This window comes from Sebastes fasciatus, chromosome 13 (genome assembly GCF_043250625.1).
Source record: "Sebastes fasciatus isolate fSebFas1 chromosome 13, fSebFas1.pri, whole genome shotgun sequence".
NCBI classification, from domain to species: Eukaryota; Metazoa; Chordata; class Actinopteri; order Perciformes; family Sebastidae; genus Sebastes; species Sebastes fasciatus.
The window spans coordinates 26,417,918-26,444,967 of NC_133807.1; the positions used below are offsets into that span (position 1 = coordinate 26,417,918).

General features: G+C 41.1%; 1 protein-coding gene across 7 annotated transcripts in view; it reads left to right on the forward strand.

Annotated features, from left to right (window-relative positions):
• Positions 1 to 27,050, forward strand: part of LOC141781022 (BAR/IMD domain-containing adapter protein 2-like) — a 69,377-nt gene that overhangs the window by 17,037 nt on the left and 25,290 nt on the right. For 5 of the 7 annotated variants that reach the window (XM_074656537.1, XM_074656533.1, XM_074656536.1 and 2 more), the window contains exons 2-6: positions 2,791 to 2,866; positions 7,781 to 7,867; positions 24,411 to 24,428; positions 24,588 to 24,649; positions 26,728 to 26,799. In XM_074656537.1, the coding sequence (XP_074512638.1) occupies positions 2,791 to 2,866; positions 7,781 to 7,867; positions 24,411 to 24,428; positions 24,588 to 24,649; positions 26,728 to 26,799 (315 nt within the window). The remainder of the gene's footprint in view (positions 1 to 2,790; positions 2,867 to 7,780; positions 7,868 to 24,410; positions 24,429 to 24,587; positions 24,650 to 26,727; positions 26,800 to 27,050) is intronic. The other 2 variants (XM_074656535.1, XM_074656534.1) reach the window with 1 other exon arrangement.

Here is a 27,050-nt window from a genome sequence, read left to right on the forward strand (position 1 = left end):
CTATTTTTCTTGTATATTAGCCTAACAAAGCCAGATGGTAAATAAAGGGAGCTCATTTAAACAGGAGTTGCTGTTCAGAGTAGTTTATAAAGCTCTGTCTCTTCATGGTAGCTCGGGAATGAGTTTATGTAAAACAATAAGCTGACGCGATGCCCTCTGTAAAAAAAACAATCAGCTGTGTATTCAAGAGTCTGCAGTATTAATATGCTCTCCTTTTTTTTAGAACATTTCTTCCTTCAGGAACAACTGTTGTGTTTTCAAAGTAAGTTTCTCTCGCTGTGCTCTCGAGAGCTGCAAGCACAGACCTGCTGCGAGTCCATTTTGCTGGAGGGCTAGACCCAGTTAACAGACAGGAGCTTAACAGGGAGGACGGTGACCCCTGAGCTCAGCCAGCTAATATCCACGGGAACCGAAATAACACGTCTTTTTGCTCACTCTTCTTACTCGTTTATATTTTCTGCCACAACGACCAGAATTTACGGTGGTTTTAAATTTTTTCACAGGTTAGCATACTTCTGAAACTATGGAAACAATTAGAGCTGCAACAAATAACAGATTTAGTTGATCAACATAAAATAAGTCAGCAACTATTTTGATGATTGCATTTGCTGGTTCCAGCTTCTTAAAGGGCGGGTCCATCACCGTTTTTTCCCGTTTTTTTTTTCCAAATGTAAACGCTCACTCAGCTGTTGGCAAAGCAGTGACGTAGGTTACTAAATTAAGCTAATAGAAGCTAATCAATATTGTTATGAATAATGTGAACGCTAGCACTAGCTGGGTCAAAGTTAGCTGTGCTAAATTTGGAAGTAACTGAAAGGGTTAGTGCGGATTTTTTTATTTAGAAAATAATTGGGATATTAATCAATACTGAAAATAATCATTAGTTACAGCCCTAGAAACAATCCGTACTAATACGTACGTAAACATGTATACTCAGTCAAAAACTGTATACAATAGGTCGGGCTGCATCTTTTACAGTTGTAATTGGTGGTGACTGACTACAGCTTTAGATGCAACGGAGAGGCATAGTAAAGTAGTTACTGTTGGTAATTAAAGTATTAGTGATGTATGTCTGACTCACTGGTATTTCTACTGTAGGTGGGCTGTGCTGCACTCAAGCCACTTGAGCTTCGACTCCTGACGGGATACACACCAAAGCATGCGCACACACAACTTTATACCGTCCTATCCAAATCTTGGCTCTCATTAAAAACAAAAGACAGACAGCGAGATGAAGGCAAAAGCAAAAACGCTGAGGTTTGACTGAAGATGAGAGGCATATGATTTTCAGGATGAGCTGCCGGGGTTGTTTCAGGTTGACGCTGGTGGCACCTTGCCATATTCTTCTGCCACGGTGTGAATCCAGGCTAGAAGTAGATTATTAAGTATTCTCCTGCAGTATTGATGGCTTGTGTAGGGACTGCTGCTGCAGCAATGTTGTGGTTGTCCCTGTCTCTGTCCCCTGGCTGTTCCTGACTAGCTGACTGGGGACCGGCTAATTGGAGGAAGCCCTGGAGGAGCACAGGCAGAGGAAGGAGAGGTGGAGGAAACGATGATGTTGGGAGATGTCAGGCATCTCTGCCTTTACGCCGATGATGTATGATACTGTATCTCTACAGTAACGCAGCATATTACTGCTGCCGTGACAAAAAAAATCTGCTCAGTTTCTTCTTATACTGTAAATGAGATTGTTTCTTAAAAGACTTGAATTATATAAAGATTAGGGTTGTCAATCGATTAAAATATTTATCACATGATTGTCCAAATTAATCGCACATGTTTTATTTGTTCAAAATGTTCCTTAAAGGGAGATTTGTTAAGTATTTAATACTCTTATCAACATGGGAGTGGGCAAATATGCTGCTTTATGCAAATGTATGTAAATATGAATTACTGGAAATCAATTAACAACACAAAACAATGACAAATATTGTTCAGAAACCCTCACAGGTACTGCATTTTGCATTAAAAATATGCCCAAATCATAACATGGCAAACTCAAGCCCAACAGAAAACAGCTGTCAGTGTGCTGACTTGACTATGACTTGCCCCAAACTGCATGTGATTATCATAAAGTGGGCATGTCTGTAAAGGGGAGACTCGTGGGTACCCATAGAACCCATTTTCATTCACATATCTTGAGGTCAGAGGTCAAGGGACCTCTTTGAAAATGGCCATGCCAGTTTTTCTGCACCAAAATTTAGCGCAAGTTTGGAGCGTTATTTAACCTCCTTAACAAGTTATTATTTCGTTAACATTTTTACAGCCCTAATAAAGATATATAATGTTATAACAGGACTTTTAAGTCTAGATGCTGATGAATTATGGCCATGTCTGTATATCTACACTGCTCTGCAGCCATAATGACCCTTGGTGTCTATCATCTAATGCTCTACATGCATCCTGTCGATGTAAATTTCACAAGTGCCTCTCCCACTCCTCCGCCACCATCATCATCAACCCCATCCTCTCCAGCCTGGACTATTTCTCACTATAAGAGGGCAGGATGTAAGTGTAGGAAGCCATTCCTGCCCTTATTAACATTCAAGACAAACCACTTAAGTGTCCAAAGATTGTGTTGATGGCTGTTCCGCTCTGTTGCGAGACAGATTTTGTGCAGCTGAAGGAGGCTTGTGTATCGGAGAGAGGGAAAAAAAAGAGAGGCAGGAAGAAGTGTGAGAGAGAATGAAGAGAGCGATGTGTAAGAAGTCTTTTCTTCTCTGCCCATGACCCCGCTCTGCTGATAAGTGAAAGCCCTACCTCCCATTTATCTCTTGTTTTCTCTTTCAGACCATCATGGAGCAGTTCAACCCCTGCTTACGGAACTTTGTTGCCATGGGGAAGAACTATGAGAAGGCCCTTGCCAGTAAGTCCTTTCCTCATTTATTTTCTCCCTGTTTCACTGCAGGTTTATAGGCACACGGCCAAGCCAGCACTCTCTGTCTCTCTCTCTCTCTCCATGTAGGGATGTCTAGTTACCAGAAATTTTGTAGTCAATACCAGTACTAGTGAAATTCCACGATTGTCGATACCAATTTGATACCACCGTAAAAACAAAAGTAAAACAATAAATCCTCTTTAATTCAACATACACTCCTTTATTACAGTGTGCATACTGTTTTTTGTTTGGAAGTTAAACAGGTTATAATCCCCTCTCTATTATCGATTTATTCAAGTTTCTTACCAAAAACTACATTTTACAAGATTACACTTGAACACATCATGATAACGATAGAATTTATCTTTGCCCAATACTAATTTTTACTGAATAGAGCCTGAACGCATCATAATAGTCATTATTACCTGGCTTTGTTGAATACTCAATTCGGATTGGTCAATCACTGCGTTCTGCAGTCTGTAATTTCCCTGTAACAGACCGTTGCTATGTATAACAGACCGTTGCTATGGGCGCAGTTCTGATGTCGGACTCTGGCGGACCGTTTTTGTGTCAAATTATTGATTTCTTAAGTATGTAGCTGTGTAATAAGCAGCATAATGTACAGCTAGCGGGTCATTGTTGTGAAATAAACCCCTTCAGGGCGATACAAGACCCCTCCGCTTCATGTTGGGGTTTATTTCACAACAATGACCGGCTCGCTGTTCATTATCTCTTAACTGTTTGCAGCCGGTAAGCAGCACAGTCCTGCACAGAGCTAACAGCTAACATTAACTAGCTCTCGTCCTACTGATTTCAACACAGATTTGTTGTTCACAATGTGAACAGGGAAAAATAGGGTGCGTCACCTGGACATTTTCTGTCGTCCCTGGGACGACGGGACACCGTTGGTCTCGAGCGCTGACGGTACATACGATACCTTCCTTACTGTAGAAAAACACGTCACGTGTTCATCATTTTGGTATCATCTTGGTACCAAAGTACTTGTTCTTATGACATCCCTAGCTCCATGTATATATTTATCTACCTTTCTTTCTTTTTGTCCTGCTAAAAAAGGACAATATTTCAATATGTCAAATGGGTAGGCCTTATCATGTGGTATACTATTTGTGTATTCTGACAAACACAAAAGGTCTCTTATCTGATGTAGAAGTGAGGATAGCTATCTGTCAGCATCAGTCAAATTCACAAAGGTAAACGTGAACACTTACAGCGATGCATCATACTTTTTGAGATTTGTCATCTCTCTGACTTGGTAACAAAGTCCCAAAACTTTCCTCCAAAACGACCGTCAATCTCGAATGAATGCCTTTATTGTCATTGCACAGCTGTACAACGAAACTAAAGGCATTCATTCATTCATTCTTTCATTCTTTTTGAGATTTTTCATCTTGGGTTCCCAAAACTTTCGTTCCCAAAAACGACCCTCAACCTTAACACAAGGCCAAACCCCCCTCAGTCCAACTAATCCAGTAATTAGTACCACCCTCCTCTCCAAGCCTTTGCTTCTTTCCCCTGACACACACAATAACTAATCCTGGCCTTGGTGTAGGTAGGAGACAGACTGGTAGGGACCCGCTGAGCCATTAAAGACCCACTTTGCAGAATTGGCCCGACCCAAGGGACTAAGAGGCTCTGATTTGCGTGGGCAGGGGATGGGAGGACACACTTCCACCCATATGGTGCAATCACTGAAATTATTCAGTACCAGAAATGCCAAAGGGCTCCATGGAGTAGGCCTGCTAGATCTGGATATGGACACTTTCCAGGTTTGCCAACACAGCAGTGAGTCGCTAAATCTCACAGCGTTTGGTAAGTGTAAAAGCAACAGATGCATACAACTGAGCGACTCCAACTGCCTACCAAACACAGCCTGGAACTTATTACACAAGTCCACCGACAGCATGAGGAGGAGGATGCAAGTACAGGAAATGATGGTTGTCCTGATTTAAAGGGGTGTGTGGTTCTTCCACCTCTTCTCTAGAGTGAAGCATGAGTGATGGATCAGTAGCTCTGAGATGAGCCCCGTCCCCTACCAATTGTCTGTCTGCCTTACAATCAGAGATCCGGTAATCCTCTCCGTCTGTCTCTGTGAGCCCCTCGCCACACATTTCATTAGACAGAAGTAAAGTATCTGTATAGATCCAGCTTATCGACTCAGCCACCCTTCAGCTGCACACACACTCTCAACAGCAGGCAAAAAGAAAGAGTCTGTTGCTTGGAGATCACTTCGAAAATCTGCCGTAGCTCCCACCATCCTACTCACACAACCCCCCCCACCGCACATGTGCAAACTTGCATGTACAGACACACTCACACTTTCCACATCAAGGCAGGTGGAGGGGGTCTGTTTGGCATAATGAAGAGAAATCAGCCGTGATGCTCTGGAGGCTCGGCTCTCAGTTCTCAGGTGTTCCCCCGGCAAGAGAGAGGAAAGAGGAAAACGCACGCCGTCTTCTGCCGTTGACTCAGCCGTAATTGGGATTAGCATTAGCATATGTCCCTCAGCCTCGGAGCGGAGCTGCGAGGCTTCCAGCCTGGGAGACTTCCTCTATCGCGGGGATGCATCTGTCTGCTAGAATTAGCCTGCCCCTGCCAGGCTATTGTTGCGAACGTGTCACTCACCTGGCAGCTGTCTCAAGGCACAGGGCCCATCTGTCACCTGGACCGCTGTTGGATTCACCTCTAAAAGCAGCGGCCATTATTCACTGGAGATGGGCCGATTGGCAGAAATCACTGGAAGCCCTGTGTGACCTTTGTCGGCCAGCGCAGCAGCAGTAGGAATAATAGGGACCGAAGGGGAATATTGATCTGGGCAACCAGGAGTACGTTTGAGCTTCATTTAGTTCGCGAGAGAAGAGATATGGCTGCTGATTAGGATTAACCTCACTGATTGCTTTTGTGTATCCTGAGGATCTAGAGCAGAGGTCAAGCATTTTGTGTTTGTTCACATCTGTGCACACATGTGTCATCTAGTGACCCTTGGAATCTCTGTGTAAAAACAGATCATTTGAGCAATTAGCTATCCCCATTAGATTATAGAGGCAATTAGAGTTACATTATTACACCTTTTAATCAGTGCTAGAGGGAAATACTCCTTCACTTCCCCTCCTCCCCTGAGAAGTCACGCTGCAGTGTCAGCCACAATACAGCATCCAGTGTTGCAGAGGGACCATAGAATGTATATAAGAAGTATACGTAGACAACGCTGTTTGTGGACCGCCGTTTTGAAGCCTAGAGTTTTGCCGTCGCCATCTTGATGTTTGGCTGTCGCCATGTTGTTTTTTTGCGACCAAAAGTGATACGAGAGGGTGGAGCTACAACCAAACGCTGAATAAGACACTTTCTGGCAACCAATGAACTCATGAACTGAAAACACACTGTGGAAGGGTCAAAGCTCTAAGGCGAAAACACGGACAACTCCCAGACCGGACAAAGCCATAGTAGCGACCTGTCAATCACAAGGTAGCCACGCCTTAAACCATACCCTGCTTTATGGTCTATTTGACTCTAAACGGGACCATAATTTACTAAATGAACATCATGCTGTATTGAAGAAGACTTGAAACTAGCGATTGAGACCATAAACTAATTTTTACAATGTTTACTGAGGTAATAAATCAAGTGAGAAGTAGACTCATTTTCTCATAGACTTCTATATAGTCCGACTTCTTTTTGCAACCAGAGGAGTCGCCCCCTGCTGGCTGTTAGAAAGAATGCAGGTTTAAGGCACTTCAGCATTGGCTTCACTTTTCAGACCTGGAGGTAGCCCACTGAGAGGGACACCCAAGCAGGTCGAAGCCTTTTCTATGCAGGTGTATGAGCCTCCACTAATCAACAGTCTCCCCAAGTCACTGTGTCACCCTGCTGAGAAATATTATTGACAAAAAAAGATGAAATGGAATGGAAGAAGGAAAAGACCAGCGGTGATTAACAGCATGTGGTTAACAGCGTGACAGCTATTTCCTTGGTGGGACAACAATGTTATCTCACAGCTATTGGCTGGCAAATATTGAATTTTTGGTCTATTTGGTCAGAGATCAAAAAGAGATCAGGAATGAAAAAATGTTGACTCAAACACCAGACATCATAGCGTTAAACTAGGGCTGTCCTTTTGTGATTTTGTTGACTCATCGATTAGTTGATTTAATTGACAGATTTGTAAAACTGAGTTTCTTCACAAAGAATCACACAAAAGCACCCTTTTTAATTTTGTGTTTACCAGAGATATGATCATAAATGAATATGATATTTATATCTAAATAAGACATTCAGCATGAAAAAAGCATAAAAATGACTAATGGACTAAAGAAATCTTAGTTGACTAAGACCAAGTGTTTCCAGTTGTTATCTAGAAATGAGTTTGGAGCAACATTAAATCAGGCTTCACTGAAGGGGGAATATACTTAGTGCCAAAACCCTTTCTAAATATTAAACTTACTCACATACTGTATACTTTGTGGTGATAATAAACCAACTTTTCTCCTCATTGTAACACTAAGCCATAAACATAACAGAAAACACATTTTTGTGCTTGTGTGGCTTCCCCATCAAGCACAGATTATCTGTCAGAAACTAATTTCCTCCTTGCAATCAAGCACGCAGAATGCCAACAAGATGATGATGTTGAGTAATTACGTAGCAACATCAGTGTTGCTTATTTTCTGGTGGCGAGAAGCTGTGATTCACCGCTTCAAAAGCGTCTGAGGGAAACCAGAGGTAGAAGGAAAGAGTGCGAATGTTTCGGCGTCACTGGCCAGACTGCTGACGACTTTGTTTACATAAAGCTGAGATGTGTTATAGTTTTCCAAATTTGAAGAGACGCACTGTTACTTTTAAATTAGTAACCCGTCCTGCTTTCTTTTTGTTCTCTTTTGTCTCCAGATGTGACATTTGCTGCCAAAGGCTACTTTGATGCTCTGGTCAGAATGGGTGAACTGGCCAGTGAGAGTCAAGGATCCAAAGATTTAGGTAAGTGACTGACATACACCTGATAACCTGTTTTTTTTTCTGCCACTTTCTCTCTTTTTCTTTCTTTTTGTTGGCCGCACTGGCCAACAACAGCAGCAGCAGTTCTTCATACACTTACACACTAATGTTGTCACGATATCAAATTTATAACTTCAATACGATACCCTGCCTAAATATCTCCATACTGTATTAATAAAAAATGTACATGATATGCAGTAAGTTGATGTCTCCTATATATGAGTTAATGTGTGTTCTTTGCTAGTTAACTTTATATTTGAAACCAGATAGCACACATTAAATAAGACTTTTTTTTATAAAACAGCGCCCCCACCGGCGCATCAGTAACAGTTCAGGCAGATAGTGGTACTGCAGCACGGGAGACCGCGAGAGGCTTCCAAAAGAAAAAACCCACAAAACGATAATAAATTCAGATGAAGTTCTGTGAGAAGTTGATGAGGGAAAAGCTGCTAAAATCAGGAAGACGCCACAGTAACTTGTAGAAAGTGCTGTGTTGTGTTTAAGTGGTGTTTGTGAAGAGAATGTCGCTGCTGGACTGCAATTCCTTTCCCTTCACTTCACGTTACTGAGACACACGGCAAAATTATACTTTAACACATGCTCTTTGGTGGATTATGTGTTTGCCGAATTACAGGAGATGCTTGGACAGATTCAGAAAAGATGGTGAATCTAATTTAATCGGTATATTTGGTCGGTAAATAGAGCCGGATTTGGAGGTTGATTACCATGGCAACGGTTGAATCAAGCATCCGGGTCAGCCTTAGCTGATACAGACACCAGCTCAGAGCGTGACTGTGGTTCATTGCCTGCTTTAATCTTCTTTTCAACTGCGTTTGTTGACTCCATCATTCTGGTTATCGCTAAAGTTTATTTTTTGACTGCCTGCTCCCACCTGCAGCCAAGTTAAAACCGCCCGCTCCTCTAAATGCAGTCACACACACACACAAACTGCCTCGCTGCTGCACATCAACGCAACTCATAGGAAATACCCTAAAGCTGCCGTTTTTAAAGTACCGGTACTAATAAAATGGAGTATCATGCCGTTTTTAACAGCAGGGTATTGCGATACCGTTCTAGCATCGGTTTACCGTGCAACACTATTATTCCCACACACACACGTCATCTAACATCAGCTTTCTGTGTAAAAAGAAAAAGTGTCAGGGGAAGGTAAATTGCATTCAGAGAGACGTGTGTGGGTTGATACAGGAGGTGTTTTTTAATTAGAATATTTACTGAATCATTTTAGTCCTAAAGCAGGTTGTTGTTGTTAGATTGTGTCCTGGAGGAAATAACTTTTTTTTCAATTTATGGGCCTCCTTTTGTCAGAGGAATGTCATCGGAGGTAGAAAAGATAATGAATGCAGTACAGTCAGCGCCGCGAGCCGGTAGCTGAACATCATTTATTTACAGCAGTATATAGAGGGTAGTTGGTTGAGATTGTTTTTGGAAAAGCCTTTTTTATATGACTGGTTAGGGGTTGATTCTGTGCGGAAAAATGTATCCCAGATGTTGCACCTTATGTGATGTGTGTATGTCATGGCAATTAGGTGTGTGTGTTCTGGTTACAAACATGGAGGTCAATTGGCGACCAACACCTGGTCCTCTCCTGGTGAGTTGTTTCCTAGGTGATCGTCTGTATTCGCCGTCACCAGCCCGTGGGAAATCAGCTCCTGTTTGAAGAGACTCCCTTTGCGCTGATTGGGCTTTCGCCTGCTTGATCTGCGTGGAAGTAGCTTGTTGATTTGACGGGGCCTTTGTTGCGGTGGAGCTGAGATCTAGTTTGGGTTTCCTCCAGCCCCAGCCAACAGGGACCGACATGAAAGTGCTCTCAGGATGTTTTATTCAGTAAGCGTCTCTCTCTCTCTTTCTCTCGCTCCTGCTATCTCTCCATCACTGTGAGGTTTTCCATTGATACAGCGGTATCTCCGTGTTGAACTGAGCCTCACTTACAGTAGCGGGCTCTTCCAAGCCAGACATCCTCAGCTGAACTTGTTACGAAAAAGAGAGTAACGCGTATGTGAGCCGACTGACGGCTGATCTAATCTCTTCTTGAGACTGTGGCTCTAACAGCAAGGACTTATTTAAAAGAAAATGTATCGTCAGAAACTATTAAAGGTGTGTTTACAGTCCTGCGTGTGTGCTGGTCGACTCCCCCCAGTAGTTACACATATTGCCATGGCAATTTTGGAAACTCTGCGTGTGTGTGTGTGGAAATATATCAATTTACTCGTCTCTTTTGTCACAAGTGTATGAGGGAACTGAAAACTGATTCCATTTTCAAAAGCCCTGCCTGGAGGAAGATCTGCAAGGGACTGGATATTTGAAATGACTCATCCTCCCTGTATGTGTTCACCGACTGAATCGCTCTGTGTGCAGTTGTTAGTTGAAAAAGAAAAGGTTGTGCTGTGGCTAAAGATATTAGCCCCTGTTGTTCATCGCCACTCTCCAGCACAATGCTCTCCACTACATGCCACCGTGGTTCCCAAGGGAGGCATCGGTGTTGTTTTATTTTCCAGCCACCTACTCTCGACTTTTTGGAGTCCCCCACCCTGAGGTCGGCGCCGGCGCTCTGACCTCCTGTAAAAGCGTGTGAAGGGAGTTTCCTGTTTGACCGGTGGTAGAGCACAGAAATATACACAGATACTGGAGGTTAGCCAAACAAACCACAGCTCATGTGCTACGGTCGACAACACAGGCTATAGATGTGAGATATTGCTTGAAGATATCAATTTAATTCAAGAATTGGCTTTTAATTTGTCATTTTATTTTGGCCTAATCTTATCTTTCTTAAGAGATGTCACAATGCAAAGTGTTTCAATTGTTTCTCTTTCGATAAAGTGAGTAAATAAGTCATTTTTCGCCAAATTAACGTGTCTCAATAGCTTATTTCACCCTGTTTTAATGTGTACATTGATGGAGAATTAAAAAATAACACTAAGAGGTCGTGTCCACCAAAGCGTTTTTTCCTGAGGCCAGCATATTTTTTTTAAACGCCAGCAGCGTGACAAGATGCTGAGCGTCTTTTTTGCACCAAGTGCTGCACGTTTGGCATTTTTTTCAGGTCACCCAGAGTTGAAAAATGTTGAACTTTGGGTAAAACACTGCGTTCGTCACTGTCACTTTTTACTCCAATCACAGTGGAGGAGGGGCGGGACATATAGCCTACCACAAAGACGTGATCAAATGTGTTTTATTATGAGTATATTGAGATCATATTGTGTATGTTATGCTATTGTTATTATTATTTTTACCGTGGACTTTATGTTGTCCTCACGTCTGGAGCACTGGACCCAACAAATTTCCCCGTGTGGGTTTATAAAGTTGGTTTGAATCTGAACCGAATGATCTTACTCGCCGAGATGTTTTAAGTCCTCCTTGTAACTGCACACAGCTTAAATATTCAGTTTCACTGGGGAACATGTCACAGTACAGAAGCTAAAGACGCTCTAACTTCAATTTCACTGGGACTTTAATGTTATTTGTTTGAAGAGTTATTGAGTTGATCGGCTGATTATTCTGAAAAGATAAACATCTGCTTTTTTTCTAGGCATTTGCGCATGCTCACACATTCATATGCGTGAGTTAGATATCTTGCTACGCGTCTTTAAAGCCTGTTAATTCCATCGAGGCTCAGTAAGAGACGGGCTGCAAATGGTCCCACCTACACACCTAAGAGTCGGCAGCTGCTCTCCATCTCTTTCTTCCTCCCTCCGCCCCTTTTTATTCTCCCGTCTTTCACACACATACACACACATAAACATTTTGCTTAAAGTGGAATTAAATTACCTTGTGAAATAATGTAGCTGTTTTTATTAGCGACAAATCAACCTGAACTACCCCCAGTCTTAATTCATTCCTTTAAAACACAGTGTGTTCCCACAGGAATCCACTCTATGTGCCTGCACATGTTCATGCCTATTATAGTTACATGGTTTTGTACATTTTCTGTGCATAAATCTCCTGTCAATTCTATGTGTTTATACAGTACGAGTGCTCTTTTAATCCACTTGTGTATATCTCTGCCTAAAGAGACAGTCTCTCTCTCTCGCTCACTCTCGCCAGCCCCACTACTCCCACACTCTCCCTCCCACATATCCTCCTCTGGTTGGGCTAATCATCGCCTGTCACTTTGCCGCCCACACACACATGCATGCACACACACATGCTAACACACACACCTGCCCTCCCTTCTTCTCTTCCCCTTCTCTCCCTCTGTTTCTGACATCCTCCTCTTCCTTTATCCCTCTCCGTAAGCACTTATTACCTCAGTGACATGTGTGGCTTTCCAACCCTTCTAGGGAAATGCAGGAAATGTGGAGTTAGTGGGGCTGGATGTATTTACGACAATCTTAACCGTCCACTCTGCTCCGTTGTGTTTATATTCCTCTGAACTAAGAGGCTTGTTATTTACGACAAGATCCGTAGCCAGATGAGAATATTCACAGGTTTTAACTAGAAATTCCTGTTTTGATTCGTCATCATTCATAGAGCTCATTTTTCTTTGGTTACAAATAGCCAATTTTACCTTTTTAAGAAAATTAAAATGGCTCAAAAGTCAGTTGAATCAGCCAGCTTGCATCAAAGTGTTTGTACATTGTAGAGGGATTACATTTTTCCAGGGCTGTCAAAATATTTAATTGCGATTAATCGCAATTAATCGCATTTTTCATCTGTTCAAAATGTTCCTTAAAAGGTAGATTTGTCAAGTATTTTCTACTCTTATCAACATGGGAGTGGGCAAATATGCTTGCTTCATGCAAATGTATGTATATATTTATGACTGGAAATCAATTAACAACACAAAACAATGACAAATATTGTCCAGAAACCCTCACAGGTACTGCATTTAGCATAAATAATATGCTCAAATCATAACATGGCAAACTGCAGCCCAACAGGCAACAACAGCTGTCAGTGTGTCAGTGTGCTGACTTGACTATGACTTGCCCCAAACTGCATGTGATTATCATAAAGTGGGCATGTCTGTAAAGGGGAGACTCGTGGGTACCCAAAGAACCCATTTTCATTCACATATCTTAAAGTAAGAGGTCAAGGGACCCCTTTGAAAATGGCCATGACCGTTTTTCCTCACCAACATTTTGTGTAAGTTTGGAGCTTTATTTAGCCTGGTTGGACATGGTTGGTACCAATGGATCCTCAGGTTTTCTAGTTTGATACCAGTATCTTCACTCTAGCTTTAAAACTGAGCCCGCTACAACTTTCGAAAGATCGATTGCGTTAATGCATTAATGCACCTCGTGCTCCAGTGTTATACTGAAGTCTTACACAAACTCAATGCGCAATACACAACAGTGTTTGTATGAATTGTGAGAAGAGCAAATTTGTGCGTAAATGAATGTTCCTGACCATTTTTAATGCAATTTCTGCATCACTTTATATTATCTTGAATAGATAAACTAGCTATTTCGAAGAGATACGTTTGATGAATAAACTTTGTTTAATACATGTGTTATTGAAAACATATACACATGTCTAAGACTTTATAAATGAGACCAAATAAATTCATTCAGGCGGCATTAACAGACTCGTTTGTACGCTAGCTTTTCATATTAGATACAGCGTTAAAAGTAGGCTACAACTATCAGAACAATACGAACAATCAGTTTCCCTCATGTGGCTCAAATGTTTATTGCAGATATAAATATTAAATAAGACTGTGGAAGAAATTCTTCAAATTAATTTGGCAACCCAGATAAATCTCCTGCGACCCACCTGTGGGTCAGGACCCAGTCTTTGCACACACATCACCAAGGCTGATATTGTTAACAATAAGGCCGCTCACACACAACTACACAACCACGCAACAACTATGCCCTGCAACAGAATCCACACTAGCCTCTCTTTCTCTTACCCGTCGCTGTACAACTTTTCACCTCATGCACAGCAAACAGGTAGAGATACAAAAAATAAATATTCTATCTTCCTTTAAAAAGAGTGAGCCTCAGAGGCCTGGGCTCGGCTTCTTCCTGTTGCTTTCTCCTTTGACACGTTTCCCCGACTTGATGCATGAGCCTGCTTCTAACAGAGTGAAACCATGATGTCACTGCAGGAAAAAAATCCACTTGCTTTTCAGGTTGTGCAGGGTAACGTTAGATTTTCTAAACTAAACATTGCGGACCATTTGCAACAGCAACACAACAATATTAATCTTCTGACTAGATGTTTTGCAGTTTGAATAGTGAATACTGATGGGCATAGTACGCTTTTAAAAGACATTTTCAGTGACAATTGCAAGATCTTTCCAGAGATCCCCCCAAATGTTGCTATTGAGGCTATCATGGATAGAGGTACACTGGCACCAACATGCTTAGTAACGTTAGAAATGACACTTAAACCACATACAGCTGAAAGACACAACAGCATCACTATAATCAAGTGTCTGGATAGAGGTACACTGGCACCAACATGCTTATAGGCTGGCACTGCGGCCACCTCAACCACACACAGATGTGCAACATCTGCACAAAATCCAACAAAAAACTATACCCAATAAACAATAATATTGAAATAGGCAGCTTACTTTTGATGATCGCAGCAGGAGACAACAGGGCTTGGTGTTGACATTATTTCATTATAGTCCAAAGTTAGTTCTTTCAGAGGAGAGCAGGGACACAGAGGTCAGCCTGTGTGTCATCACTGATGCCCTGATGCCAGTTTTTGTCTGACTGACAGCTGAGAAGAGTCTTTCAACAGTACAGCTTGTTGTATTGTGATGAAAGCACGTTCATTTTGGTAAATATGTCACTGGAGCACCTCAATAAGTGATGGAGATGCGCTGTCCTCTGTGGCCTTCCTCTTCAGCTGCTGTATTAAAAACACTTAATGCCTCCTCACCAACGTGTTTTGACAGAGATAAACAAGCAGGAGCATCTCTCATAAACCCTTACATATAACGAGTGTTCATTCATTCTTGTGTATTTAAGATATTTAAACGTGCTTTGGCAGCAGGTTAGCTTTGAGATGGACTGGTTGACGTCATCGTTAATTAGCAGCCATGGTAACGGTTAGGTGTCTATTAGCCTACTTGGTAACTTGTTGAGGAGAAACTGTTGTGTTTTGGTTGAAAATAACGGCGGAAATTGAGCTGAATTATCTTCCTCCTGCTCCTCGAGACGTATTTTTTGTGACAAACTTAACCAAACTGCTTTGTTTCGCCCTGTTGTTTATCTTAACCTACATTATTAACTAATCCGCACCAGCTGCTTTACACTGAGTGAAGGGGGCGGGGCTACACGCAATTATGGTGCGTTCAAATGGAACTCGTAATTAACGGTGATATTAACGTTACTGTTAGTGATGGGAATTCCGGCCCTTTTAAAGGAGCCAGATCATTTGGCTCAGCTCACCAAGAAGAGCCGGCTCTTTCGGCTCACCAAACGGCTCTTAATTTTACCACTTCTGCCTTTTATAGTTCAGCCAAATTAAGCTTTAGCTGTTTTGATCTATGATTAGTATGTGTGCACATATATATCACTTAAATTATTTAATATAATTATACTAAACCCTTATAATTTCCAGAATACCGTCATTTTACATGCTGCTTCGTTTCCGACTGTCGCTTATTATACATACAGTTTTATTGTTAAACACAGGCCATTTCAGTTGAATATAACGATAGAATAGAAATTGTTTTGTTTTACTTTTGTACGGCATGTTTTACTGGAGTCACTTTCAGTCCAAAATGGCTGTTCACAGACATAAAAACGATTTTGGATGTAATCTGGAAAAAAAAGACAAACAGGGCTAAAGGTAGTTTATAAAATCCAATTTTATGTATATATTAGCCTACTTTTGTCCCACCTGACTCGAATGCACTGACGTAATAATAATAATAATAAGGAGGTTATACACATACTGGAGGAATAGGTTTCTGGCAATGGGCCTGTTTATGACTCACTGTTATGGTCAGCCTGTTCTTTTAGTGTCCTCAGGTGAAGTAGAGAGTTAAGAGCTGGGTGTGTTCCTCTATGCTGCCCTACATGGCTAGTGTTTCACTGTTGGAGGTGTGTAACAGTCAAACTATAAACTGTATACTAGCCTTATTCTGGTGAATCTATGTAGCACAGCCTTTCCTTCCATCCTGTCCTCCATAGTTAACAATTAAAAATAAGCCCCCTCTCGGGCTGATTAGTCTGTTTTTCAAGAACCTGGACAGGAATGTGAAGTGCTTACAGTTCAGCCTCCCTGAGCCAGAGGAAATCAAATATCTTTCTCCCCTCTTATCAACTTCTGTAACCTTTCTAATTGCCACGTTTTAATAACACATGTGTATGATTCAGCACAAAGACATGTCTTTTGGGAAATTACATGCATTAGAGGGGGAAAAAAAGGGTCATATTGTAGTCAACCAATGGAAGTTGCTGCTGGGGAGAAAAAAATAGCCCTCCCAGTAATAATTACCTGAGAAAAAAAAGGGTTCAAACAGGGAAAATGAGGCTGCAAAGTGATGTAGCATAAATTACTCTTTTTAGGTTAATGGATCCGGGGCGTAAGCATTACATTTCTGCTGGTAAATGGATGTCATCTAAAAGGCTAAATGACACGTCTGCTGTTAAGAGCAGAGGTTAGCGGTGGCGGGTGAAGCGTTAACTCTGACACGCTGTATTTGAATGAGCAGCCCAGAGTAGACCTACCGTATACACGCAGCTCTCTGTCTTTAGTCTGGCCTACCTCTCCTCTCCTCCAGCACCTGTCCCTGTTTAAATGAGAGCAGAGGAGCTCTTTTCTTAGCTCTGTCCCACCATCCCAGGGGTCCCTGCCTTCTCCTGCTCTATTTCTGAGACACGCACTGCATGATGGGAAGCCAGTGGCCCCCATGCTCTCTCCATCTACACACATTCCACATTGCCCTTCATTTGTTCGTGGCAGTGACATGTGCTGAAGGTGAGCTTAGATACGGATGTTTCCTTTACTCACTTACTTACACTCCAGTGGAATCTTCTGCACTGGTTAGGCTGGCATGCAACAATGCAAAAGCACCACAGTCAGCACCATCCATGCTGCTGTGAAATCAAACCAGTACATCCACACTCTGGTAATGGTGAAACTAGAAAACTAGAAAAGCTAAGGAATCCATTAGTACCAACCATGTCGTGCTAGCTTGTCAGGAAGGAGACTCAATAATGCTCCAAACTTTCGCTAAATTTTGGCGAGGAAAAACCGGCATGGCCAATTTCAAAGGGGTCCCTTGACCTCTGACCTTAAGATATGTGAATGAAAATGGATTCTATGGGTACCCACGAGTCTCCCCTTTACAGACATGCCCACTTTATGATAATCACAGGCAGTTTGGGGCAAAGTCAATGCAGTACAAATGTGTTATGTCCCCTAATCAGTTTTAGAATTACATAAATTGGGTATCACTGTGAAGCTGAGACTCTTGTGGATCCAACGAGTCCAATTGTATTCATGTGTAATGATGTTAGTCCTCATAGTAGCCAGTTCACATAGTGACGTTTTTTACTCAGATGGTGTGTTCTTTTTACTGTGACAGTTTTCCTAAAATTAGATTTGATATTCGATATATCGCAATATATTGAATCGTCACCCCCGTATCATGATACGTATCGTATCGCCAGATTCTTGCCAACACACAGCCCTACAGCTGAGGCTGATTTGGTTTTGTGATGTGTGCAAATCTGCATTTTGTAGGTGTGTGGGTTTCAGATGTTGTCTGTCATGATTATGCAAGAGCCCCTGAAGTATTTGTCATTAGGAAAGGATCACGGTTTTATAATATCAGGCATCATTTTTTTATTTTTTTTGCATATGTCATTGCTCTCATATCTGTGTGTGGACATAAACTCAAGTGCAATAGTAGCTGCTGCAATGTCTTTTCTTAATCCTGCCCTTTCAGCATCGTTTTACCCACTTTTAATGAGTTAAAATAATAACTGCATGCCAACCATTTCCCTCTCACTAGTGCATAGTCCAACTTGAATACGCCCTGTGTTTGGAGACCCTTATTGACCCTGGTTTCTGGGCGTTTAACGGGCTGGATCAAATAACACACACACACACACACACACTCAGCCCCTCCTTGAGTCTCCATACCTCAACAGGTAGATGCATGACTCAGGGCTCTGCTCCACAGCTTTGGAGAAAAACGGCGCCGTCATTTAAGCTTAAAACGGTGTGCTACGAGTTCACGTCAGTTTCTTTTCTGCTGCTTTGAGGTATCACTTGTTATTACTGCATTCTCCAGGGATTTTCCCCCATCACTCCATTTTTCACTCCACTCTCTCTGTCTGCCTAATTTGCCCTGGAACAAAATCGGTTTCTCTTTTATGTAACGCTTTCTTCAATCTTCCCTTTGAACTTTGTGTTTTGATTCTTAGAGGACTTTGTCGCAAAACAGCGGAGAGACAAAAACACCCCGGATCTTTTAAAGGATTCCACACCCACCCACAAACTCACTATTATTTCACTTTCTCTTTCTCCCTTCCTTTGTCCCTCTACGTTTCTCCTGAGTTTGCTTTCGGCAACAAGTAAAAGCAGATAAATTATGAAAAGGGGGTTTTGTGCTGCAGTAATCAAAGGGGGCGTACTTTTTTTATGAGAGTTTAAGTCATGGATTGTTTTTCCTCAGCTAAGTTATTAAACCTCTAAATCTTGTTTCAATCCTTGGAGACAATGTGAAACATATATACGTTTATCTTTCATGACGGATATCACACAGGTTTTGTCATGGAGATATCTTAATGGGGTGATGACCCTTAGCCTTGTACAACCAGATGCAGGTCATGACCTCAGAAACATGATACGCGAACCAGCCCACTACGAGGCTCTGGACCAACCAGCTACTCATGCAGACATATCAGCTATGCAGCTATTAGTTTCTGCATAATAAAGGAGCAGGAATTCATGGAATGGAGAGCTGACCCGTAGTAAATGTTAGATTTATGTTTTTTTTATGTTTGCTTCAACCCAAAGTCCTGCAACGCTTCTGAATTGGCTTCTTTTTTCATCAGGTATTGCGATTGATACCTGGGTTTCTGTCCCTACTCTAATGTAACTTCTACTAAACACTACAATAAGTAGTAGTTAATGTAACTTATTAATAATTTTAAACACCTAATCATGTTGTTAGGAGGGGTGTAAATCACAAGTTCAAAAAACAATCTATTCTTTTAATAAAAATAATAAATATAAAGTGGTAAATTTCAAATTAAAGTTGTATCTTAAAGATGACAATATGTATCGATATTATCGATTATTTTATTTGCATCAATGATATAGGATTATATATCGATCCAGATTGATGTATCGTTACACCTTTAATTGTTAGCATTCAAAAACTCCCATGAGGCTTTGACTTAAGACTCATGGTATATGTTGTTGTTGTTGAGCTTAAAATAAACTAGTATTTAAACAACTATTATGCTTTCTTTGTTAAATGTTACTCTACAGAAGTAGAGTGTTGCTGTTACGTGTTGTGCGGTTGAGGCCCGGTGGAACAGCGGCTTAAAAAGAGGTTTTGGCTCGCTGATACCAGATGGTTTGGATTTACTACATAACAGTCTTATCCAGCAGACAATGCACGACACCCTACCTGAGACCTTCTCCGAACAAACATAAAGATTACTTGTAACAGCGCTGTGGCCCACTTCTCTTTCACAGTCAGTAAGGCTGTTAGGTAAGCCTTCATTATGGCCTAAATGCATGACACCATTGCTGGACAAATTTATATCGGGTTAGTAGGTGATGGCTGTGATGGCGGAGCTTCCGATTTTAGTAACCCGTCATATCAATCATTTCTCTGAAGTGGGGGGGGGAAGAGTTCAAACTGAGTTTATCAGCCAATTCACAAAATGAGTGTGAGAGAGAGAGAGAGGGTTGAACTGTAAGCATAAACTGCCCTCACTCCGAGATTAAGTGTGTTTATATGTTGTGGTTTCACAGAGAGTGTCCTCACACACACACACACGGCCACCCAGACTCTCAGCTATTATCTACGTCTGGCACGTTATCCCTCTGCCCCATTATCTTTGCCACTTGTTTGTTTCCCTTAGGACTAGGCAGGTATTAACATCGCTGTACTGTTTAGTCCCACACACTGTACACACACACACACACACATAGACTCTCCAGGTGGGATCACTCCACTCTCCCCCCCGGGGGGAAGCGTAGCTGCTGATGTGATGATAGCTGATAGTACGGGTGGAGATCCTTTGAACAGTGTTTTGTAACGCAACACTTTGCAGCCGCTGCCCCTCATCTTGCAACTTCTCCCATGGCAACGACCCTAGCATTATCCTGCTTCCATGACAACCCGTAGTGAATCCGACTTGACCTTCACCAGTGATTCAGTTTCTCTCCATCCACCTCCTCCATTCTCTCCATCTCTGTCTCTCTCGTGTTCTCTCCACTTCCACTTTTTTTTATTTAATTTTTTTTTTTTTTTCTGCTTCGTAGCCCACATTTTTCTTCTTCTCTACCTGTGTGGGTGTATGCATCGCTTCTGTTACACAAGCAGTCGATACATCTACACAAAGCTGATGTCATACTTCAGGGGACAGTCTGTTCATGTGCACCCGGGTCCGTGCTTCCTTCTCTGACTCAGTGGTTTAAAGCTAGCGGGCGTGTGGCTGCTTGTCACTGCGAGCTGCAGGTGCAGATCGACCACAGAGGAGCTATTGTTTTCTCCCAGGGACACAGGCGGGGTTTAAGCGAGCTTATTGATACAGTCATGACAAGAGAGTTGTTGCTGTGTGTGTACATGACTTTGTCACCGTGGCGATCGAGCCGTCTGTCACGAAGCTCCTAGCTGGTATGCGGATATCCTCGTCAGGTTGTGTCACGCCTGCACGAAACAATATTGTTGCACAACACACTCAGATTCTCCACATTATGCCTCTTTATTGATTCTTGATCGAATTATCTGCCGTTGTTAACCGCCCCTGAAGGCTGCAGTCCAATTTTCTGTGTTGTTGTGCGATATGATACCGAAGTTGCCATGGTAACTGTTTGCATCTCCAAAGTGTGAATTTCTTCTTTTTTTTTTTCTCCTCCTCTATGCTGTGGTACATTGTGCAGCAATGAAACTGCAGATGACAAGATGAGAACTCATTGCAGATTCATTCATTTTTATACCTTTCTGGCTTCTTTGCAAACACCCTGTCCTACCGGTTTACGTGTGTGAGCCTCTGTGTGTGTTTGTGTGTGCACGGCGATGGCTGCTCATTTGCTAATTGATCCAGCTAGTTGAAGCCGCCGACAGAATGCCAGGGTTTCTAAGCCTGAAGGGCTGTGATCAGGGATGAGTATCTGTAAGCTGCTTAGCGGGGCTGCTGGGAACTGACGGGAGGCTCTGGCCTGCTTCTCGCTGCTCCTGTGAGGCTCAAGATCAGCAGGTTGTTGCACCGTGGGCAAAAGGCCTGAACGTCTTGGCTATATATGAGTTGTAGGGTCAGTGGTGGAACTGAATTTAGCTTGTTATCATAAAAATAAAAAAATCTTCTTAACCATATGTTTGATTTTGCTGCACACATGTTCATGTTTCTGGCGATGATGATGATTTGACTAATTAGTAGGTCATTATTTATATCAGTTAAACCCCTTTTTGAAAAATGTCCATGATTGGTCATCGTGACGCTTTAATTTAAGTCCCCCTATTTAGCATTTGTAAGCAGCTTATAAACACTGATAACACTATAATGTAGTTGTAAGCATATATAAGTGTTTATTTATATTTATTACATGGCTTTGTTGAATACTCGATTCTGATTGGTCAATCATGGCGTTCCACGGTCTGTTATTTCTTCATAGCAGACCGTTGCTATGTATAACAGACCGTTGCTATGGGTGCAGTTCTGGTCTCGGACTCTGGTGGACCGTTTTTGTGTCAAATTATTGATTTCTTAAGTAAGTAGCCGTGTAATAAGCTGGATAATGTACAGCTAGCAGGTCATTCATCGTTGTGAAATAAACCCCTTCAGGGCGATACAAGACCCCTTCGCTTTGTGTCAGGGTTTATTTCACAACAATGACCGGCTCGCTGTACATTATCCCTTACGTATTTGTCAACAATTATTACTCACTTCTCTTGGTATGAACGAATAATGAATGACAATAGAGTTGTTGTAATGATATAAAATATGTCTTCATAAGTGACGTTATAATTATTGACAAATACTGTACATAAATAAAAAAAATAATTCTTATATCTGCTTACCACTATATTATAGTATGTTATAAACCATGTTGCTAGGGGACCTTATGTGTTACTTCACTACAAAAATTAAGATGAAACTTTTTTCCACTTCTAAGTAGTTTTTGTACATATTTTCCTTTATTTAATTTTATGCTTTCCACCATGAGGTTTTGCTTACAATATCTTTCCAACAAACATATAATACCTTGATGTGTAAGATAGTATGCAGTATACTATCCTAGAATGGACTAACATAAACCATTAATACATTCATAAACACAAGACACATGTACATTCATATCACATTCATTCATCTTACATGTAACACATATAATACAGATACATCTTTTTACAGAATAGTAATAACATATTGTATTTGTTTGTGCCTCCATACAGTCTTAATGCTCCAACCTGCTTCACTGTCTGTCTGTATAGCTACTTGCATTGTACTGTACGTGTGCTGTGTGTTGAGACGGAGACCACTCCAAAGCCCTTTGGTGCGAGGCCTATAAAGTTCGTACTGAAACCACTTTAGCACAAGTTTCTGATTTCACTTACGAAGCATTTTGAGAACAGTTGAGATGACGTATACTCTTACAGGTCCGCTTTCAAAAAGAGGACACAGCGGGGGAGCGTGAGATTGAAAAATCCAATGTGCTCTCTCTCTCTATTGCACTTCGGTACGCAGCTCCTACTCAGCCTCAAATGTCCAGCACTTCTGTATATCTGCAGTAAGACAAAGATAAATGATATTTTACCACAGTTCAGTCTTGCTTTGCCAGAATTTGAGATTTAAAATGCTATTGCTTTGCCAATCAATGCTATTTCGATTCTCATTTATGATACCACAATATGACCTGTCACAACATTATTGATATTTTCATCACTGGCCACTTATTGAGCTCTACTCACTTCTCTCTAAAATCAATATACAGTTAAATGTATTAAAGTATGTTTCCTGAATAATCAATATAAACCATTATTATATGGAGTTACCTTTGTGTCTTTATTATATTAACTATATACATGTGTGTATATATATATATACATATATATGTAATTCTAAAAATAGATTTAAGAACAAAACTACCTACACTGCAATCAAAAAATGTTTTATTGCAAGTAAAATAAATTTGTAATTGAAAGGTTTTGCTTGCGAATCCAACAGTGGACGTTGCCAAGCTGTCACTCCATTTGACACCGGCCAATAGAGACGTGTCTTACATCTTTCAGCGTTGGTCCTGCCCACGAGATTCAACAACAAACAAAACCTTTGAATTCTCATTAATACATTTTTTAATCACAAATTTATTTTACTTGCAATAAAACATTTTTTTGATTGCAGTGTTTTGCTATAGTCTATTTAGTTTGATTGCATAAGAAAGACACAAAAGTAACTCCATATTTTTAAAGGTGCTATTTGATAACATTGATAACGTTCAGCCACTAGATGTCGCATTCTCCCTCCCCCTGTTCCATTGCATTTACTTCACAACATGTGGTTGCCAGGCGCTTACCATCAATCTCAGCCATTTATCCGGTTTTTTTCCACACTAACTTACCCACGTGATACCAACGTCGTTTTACTATTGGCTCACAAGCTTTGTTAGAAGTGGGAACCAACCGTCAGATATCTTCCACAGAGATAAACAAAACATTCATTTTGGACCCGCCAAATTTTTTTAAATGATTAATTCACAATCATAATATTTTTTTTCAGTAAAATACAATTTTATTTGGTACCTTTCTAAAAGCTAAAAGATTATTTTTTTTTAATATTTCTCTACATAAAAATGTTATCAATAACACCTTTAATACTAGAATGTTTTCACTAGGCAATAACCCGTAAAGCTAAGGGGCTTTGGACCTTTTTTGGTCACGGAAATGTACGTGTCTCATCTTTCTGTCTCTCCACCAGGTCTCTCTATGTATATGTGTCCTTCGCTCAATGTAGCTCTTTGTTTTCCTTTTTCTCGACAATGCACTGCATATTCAGAAGAGGCAGCCTGTAGGTATATGACAATGAAACACTCTTCACTAATAGCTGCATGACCCTCCCTTTTTTTGGTTCTTTCCTTTTTTTTTGTGTGGAGACTTTAACCTTTCTTTGAGGTGTTTATATTATTTTTGTTGTTCTAGTAGAAATCACGTTGCCTGATGTTTAAGATTAATCAAAGAAAGAAAGGCAAAATGTTTGATCTCCTTGAGACATCAGCACTCACACGCTTGAAGAACCAGAATTTAATTTAAAGCATTTTGTCTCCCCCATTTTCGTCATCACTTGTTATTGTTTCATTTTCTCTGTTTTCTGTTAAAAAAAAACAACTTCCATCATGTTCTTCGTTGTCCCAGTGACAAGTCACGTGTCCTGTATGTTTGTGTATTACTGCATGAGCTTTTGCACGCTGGGGTCTCTCTGTTTCTCTCTGCTGCCTCTCTCCTCTCTGTCTCTCTGCTCTAGGAATGCTTGTGCTGTTGAGTGTTGTTCATGTGTTCCCTGTCTCCCTCTCTTTCTCTCTCTGTGTGCAGGGGATGTGCTGTTCCAGATGGCGGAGGTCCACAGACAGATCCAAGTGCAGCTAGAGGAGATGGTTGGTATTCTAAGCTCAAAGGGTTGTTCGCTGTGTGCTTCAACACCACAGCTCTCTCTCTATAATAAAACCCTGGCAATGTAAAAGGTCTCCTAATGTAATATTTTAACAATAGTTGTTGTCCCTGAGCTCCGGAGCCCCTGTGGGCAGTGCACGATAATTAAATGAACACGTATTGAATGAACCGACACGCTGAGCTCGTATAAATCCAAGCTGCTAATACAGGAGGTGGCTGGGGAAGTGGAGGGAGTTAATTGAACAGTATGGCTTTCTGGGTAATATGCTTGCGTGACGAGTTAATATAGAGTTCATTAGTGTGTGTCCAGTATAGAAGAAGCCCTGGGCTATACAATATAGGTGCTCGTCATGTCGTCTACCTGCCCCTATGCCTGCAGTCCATATGTATGTAATCCTTCCTCTTCTTCATACTGATCCTCCAGTGTTACATGTAGCTCCTCAGCATGACTCCAGTCTAAGATATCAGGAATTAAATCCACAGTCCTCGCTCTGCAAAAACGCTTCAGACACTTTGAGCTGAACTAGCTAAATTAGAAGATTACATTCCCCAAATCTGATCTGTTCCTTCCTGTTTAAGTCTGCTGGGATTCTGTCTAACTATATGATTTAAATGTAGGACAAATACTAACCTGTCGCACATATATTAACCTATGCACATGTTACTTATCAAAACCTGACCTTCAATTTAGATTTTTTTATTCAGTTAATTTCAAAGATTTATGGCAGTGCAAAAGGTGAAAAAGAAAATAATTATGGAGCTGGGGGAGGAGGGTAATAATCTGAGAAAAAAACTTGATTTAAGTTGTAAATTTATGAGAAAAAAACTTTCTCTGAGATTAAAGTGGCAAATTTAAAAGAAACAACTCACAAATTTGTGAGATAATAAAGTCATGAATATGATATATTTAGCACTCGGAGGTTCACGTTACCGCAGTGTTCAAGGGGTTGATCCAACCTTGCAAAGTGAAGTGATGTGGAACTAAAAAACAGTTTATCATTACCACGGTTTTGCACTATTTTTCCGAGATTTTTTTCTCGTAAATTTATGACTTTATAATCTCACAAATTTGTAAATTTGTGTTGTTTTTTTTCGTAAATTGGCCACTTTAATCTCATAAATGTATTTTTTTTTTTTACCTACAACAACCATAATATGGCATCATAAAGATTATGAATTGAGGAAAAAAAAACTTTCCATGATTATGTAAAATGTTATTTAAGATAATTAAAGGCATGGTGGGCAGTCTTAAAATCCTAGCAAAAGTAAAGTAGATTTTTAAAAATTATCCAGTCGAAGAAAAAACAATCCAAGTGTTGCCAACTCTTTTCCAATGAAAGTATCTAAACAGCACTTGCTCCAAAAGTCCCTAAATCTAGAGAGATAGTCACCAAGTCAGCAACACTCACAGTCCGTCGCTTCAGGCCTCCCTCCAAAGCCACTCCCCCAAAATTAACTTTATGACCATAAACATATCATAATGATCGTGAACGGCGAACATGGCTATTGTTAGTACTCACAGCTGTCAAGCTGGCAGCTTGTAGAACACTCCAGTGACGTGCATGAGTATACGGGCAGAGTGCGCACAGGCAGGTAGCCTATTATTACAGTCCTGCAACAGCCACAGATACTGTTTTTTTTCTTCTTTTTTTGTCAGAGCATTTAACTAATATACCAACCCTGCCTTTAATGTTATCAATGACAGTTAGTATATGTAATAAATGAATGTCAGCAGAGCAGAACAGAGCAGATTTTGTTCTGATTTGGTCGCCGGTTGTTCAGGCAGGTCAGTTTACAATCCCGTGACTAAATATTGTGTCAGATAGCGCTGAATCAGTGACAGTGACAGTGATTTGCAAGCTGAGAGAGGCTTCACAGGCCGGCACTTTGTTGATAAAACATTTATTCAGTGACTGAGTAAATGAAGATAACACATGTATTTTAATAACTTCTTTGTCTATTGAGACAACTTTGTCGTCGACCTCTGTATCTGCATGCAGCCTCTGTGGAGGATTTAGCCATTGAATTGTATATTTATTTAGTTTTTGTGCTTCCTCCCCAGTTGAAATCCTTCCACAACGAGCTGCTCTCTGAGCTGGAGAAGAAGGTGGACCTGGACTCCCGCTATCTCACTGTGAGTATCTGACACCTCAGCCTCAATAAGCCTCATTTTCTAGCACTTCGTATATCACGTTACATCAAATCTGCCGAGGCCTAATTTGAGCGAAGTGATAGCAGAGATGGAGGCGAAGTTGTGTTTTAACATCTGGATCAAAGTCTGTCTCTGAGGCGATTAGAGGATGTTTAAAGTGATGATTTGAAATAATATTTCACATCTACTCACCCGTCAAGGGTAGACTGATTATAATAAAGCCCTCCTGGAGT